Consider the following 2,566-nt stretch of genomic DNA (forward strand, 5'->3'; position numbering starts at 1 on the left):
CTACGGATCAGTATTCCGGGAGATCCCCTCGCATTATGAGTTGGAAAACGGGACGGTATCCCGGGAGATCCACTGGATATTTATATTTGGGACTATATGACGGTATCCTGGGAGATCCTTGGTTTCTTTCTTTGTGTTGAGCCGTATTTTCTCACTATGTTTACTTTGCCTCTGTAGTAGGTGTTGTTGTCTTTTCATTAGTGTTACATTTATTGTTGTACTTATTATACTGCTCTATTCTATACTGTCAAACTTTATATTTTTATTTAACCTCAGTAGGGCCCTGACCTTTCTCGTCACTACCCAAGTGAGGTTAGGCTTGGCGCTTACTGAGTACCGCTGTGGTGTACTCATGCCCTTTCTACGCATGTTTTTCATGTGCAGATCCAGGTACGTCGACTCAGTCCTACCACCTGTGAGGCGAGGTGACTGCTCTAGAGACTTCGAGGTACATCTGCCGCATCCGCAGACCAAGGAGTCCCTTTCTATTCTAGCTTTTAAAAATTTGCCCTTCTGTATTTATTTTCCTTGTTAGATATTCTGGAGTTAGATATTGTTAGATATCCAAAGGCTTGTGGTTCCATGAGTTTCCGGGTTTTGGGATAGTGTATCATATTTTGAGATGTTGTGTTGTTATGCCGAGCGGCATTTTAAATATTGTTTTCCTTCGGTTATTTTTGGCTTTGATATATTTCTCCCGCAAGTTTTGTTTATGTTCCGCATTTGTTAGGCTTACCTAGTAGTAGAGACTAGGTGCCGTTACGACAGTTCATGAAGGGCGAACTAGGGTCATGACAAGCAGTAAGATACAAAAGTGAACCAATCATACCCCTATACAACTTCTGATCAAAGATGAACCAGGTTCATCTATGTCTAATTTAGTAGCTGTTGCAATGGGTGTGTCTGTTTCCTTTGATTAATCCATTTTAAACTTTTTAATCAATGTTTTTGCATATTTTTGCTGATGGATCATGGTTCCATTTGGGTTTTGTTTGATCTGTAAGCCTAAGAAAAAGTTAAGCTCACCCATCATACTCATTTCAAACTCACTCCCCATTAATTTGGCAAAATCATTACTTAGTTTGTCAGTGGTTGCCCCAAAAATTATATCATCAATATATATTCGTACCACAAGAAGATCCTTACCTTTTTCCCTTAGGAATAGAGTATTGTCAATTTTACATCTTTTGTAGCCATGTTCAAGCAGGAATTTGGACAGTCGTTCATACCATGCTCTAGGAGCCTGCTTGAGTCCATAGAGAGCCTTGTCTAATTTGTATACATGTTCCGGATACTCCTTGCTCTCAAACCCTGGAGGTTATTTGACAAACACTTCTTCTTTTAGGTAGCCATTCAGGAAGGTACTTTTGACATCCATCTGATGAAGAGTGAATTCCATGTGTGCTGCAAAGGTTATGAGGAGTCTTATTGCCTCCAGTATTGCAACTGTAGCAAAGGTCTCATCATAATCTATACCCTCCTCTTGGCTAAAACCTTGGACCACCAGTCTTGCCTTGATCCTTGTAATTGTTCCATCTTCATGAAGCTTGTTTCTGAAGACCCATTTAGTGCTAATTACTGATCTGTCATTGGGTCTTGGAACTAGATGCCAAACTTGACTTCTCTCAAACTGATTGAGTTCATCTTGCATGGAATTTACCCAATCTGCATCCTACAAAGCCTCAACAACATTTTTAGGTTCAATAAGAGATAGGAAAGCATCAAAAGCGCACAAATTCTTTAATTGTGATCTAGTTTTAACTCCAGAGGTTGGATCAGTGATTATGTTCTCAATAGGATGAGAACTTTGATACTTGTGAGGTTTCACAACCAACTGATTTCTGCTTGATGTTTCTCCTATGTTTTGTTGTTGAGGAACAGGGTTATGAACATGTTCCTTTAGGGGATTGGATTCAGTTCCTTTTTGTTCACTTCCCCCTGTCAGGTTGCCCTAGATGAAAGAGCCTTTTCCATTACCGGTTCCTTCTTTTGGTGCAACTTTAGCTTGAGCTGAGACTTCACTCAATTCTTTTACCAGCCCAATAGCTTCATCTTCATGTTCCTGTCTCTCAGAGAGAATGTTAGTTTCATCAAAACTACATGTACACTTTCTTCTACACACAAAGTTCTTTTATTTAACACTTTATAAGCTTTGCTATGTGAAGAATATCCCAAGAATACTCCCTCATCACTTCTGGGATAAAACTTACCTAGGGAGTCATTTCCATTATTGTGCACAAAGCACTTGCATCCAAATGCCCTAAGATGGGATATATTTGGGATTCTCCCTTTAAGTAACTCATAGGGAGTCTTCTCTACAAGAGGTCTAGTCATGCATCTATTAATGATGTAACATGCAATATTTACAGCCTCTGCCCAGAAGCTATGGGGCAGTTTACTAGAAAGAAGCATAGTCCTAGCCATATATTCAAGAGTCCTATTCTTTCTTTCAACTACTCCATTTTATTGAGCAGTCCTAGGGGCAGAAAAATTATGATCTATACCATGCTCATCACAAAATTCAGCAAACTTAGTATTTTTCAAATTCAGTTCCATGATCAGACCT

General features: G+C 39.4%; 1 protein-coding gene across 1 annotated transcript; it reads right to left on the bottom strand.

Annotated features, from left to right (window-relative positions):
- Positions 1–1,318: 1,318 nt before the first annotated feature.
- Positions 1,319–1,651, bottom strand: LOC138875329 (uncharacterized mitochondrial protein AtMg00820-like). Its single transcript, XM_070154154.1, has one exon. The coding sequence runs from the start codon at positions 1,649–1,651 to the stop codon at positions 1,319–1,321; it is 333 nt and encodes a 110-aa protein (XP_070010255.1).
- Positions 1,652–2,566: the final 915 nt, after the last annotated feature.

This window comes from Nicotiana sylvestris, chromosome 8 (assembly GCF_000393655.2).
Source record: "Nicotiana sylvestris chromosome 8, ASM39365v2, whole genome shotgun sequence".
NCBI lineage: Eukaryota > Viridiplantae > Streptophyta > Magnoliopsida > Solanales > Solanaceae > Nicotiana > Nicotiana sylvestris.

What these genes read in the sequence shown, in the direction of transcription:
- LOC138875329 (XM_070154154.1), bottom strand. Translation starts at nt 1,651, where the DNA reads ATGCAAGATGAACTCAATCAGTTTGAGAGAAGTCAAGTTTGGCATCTA.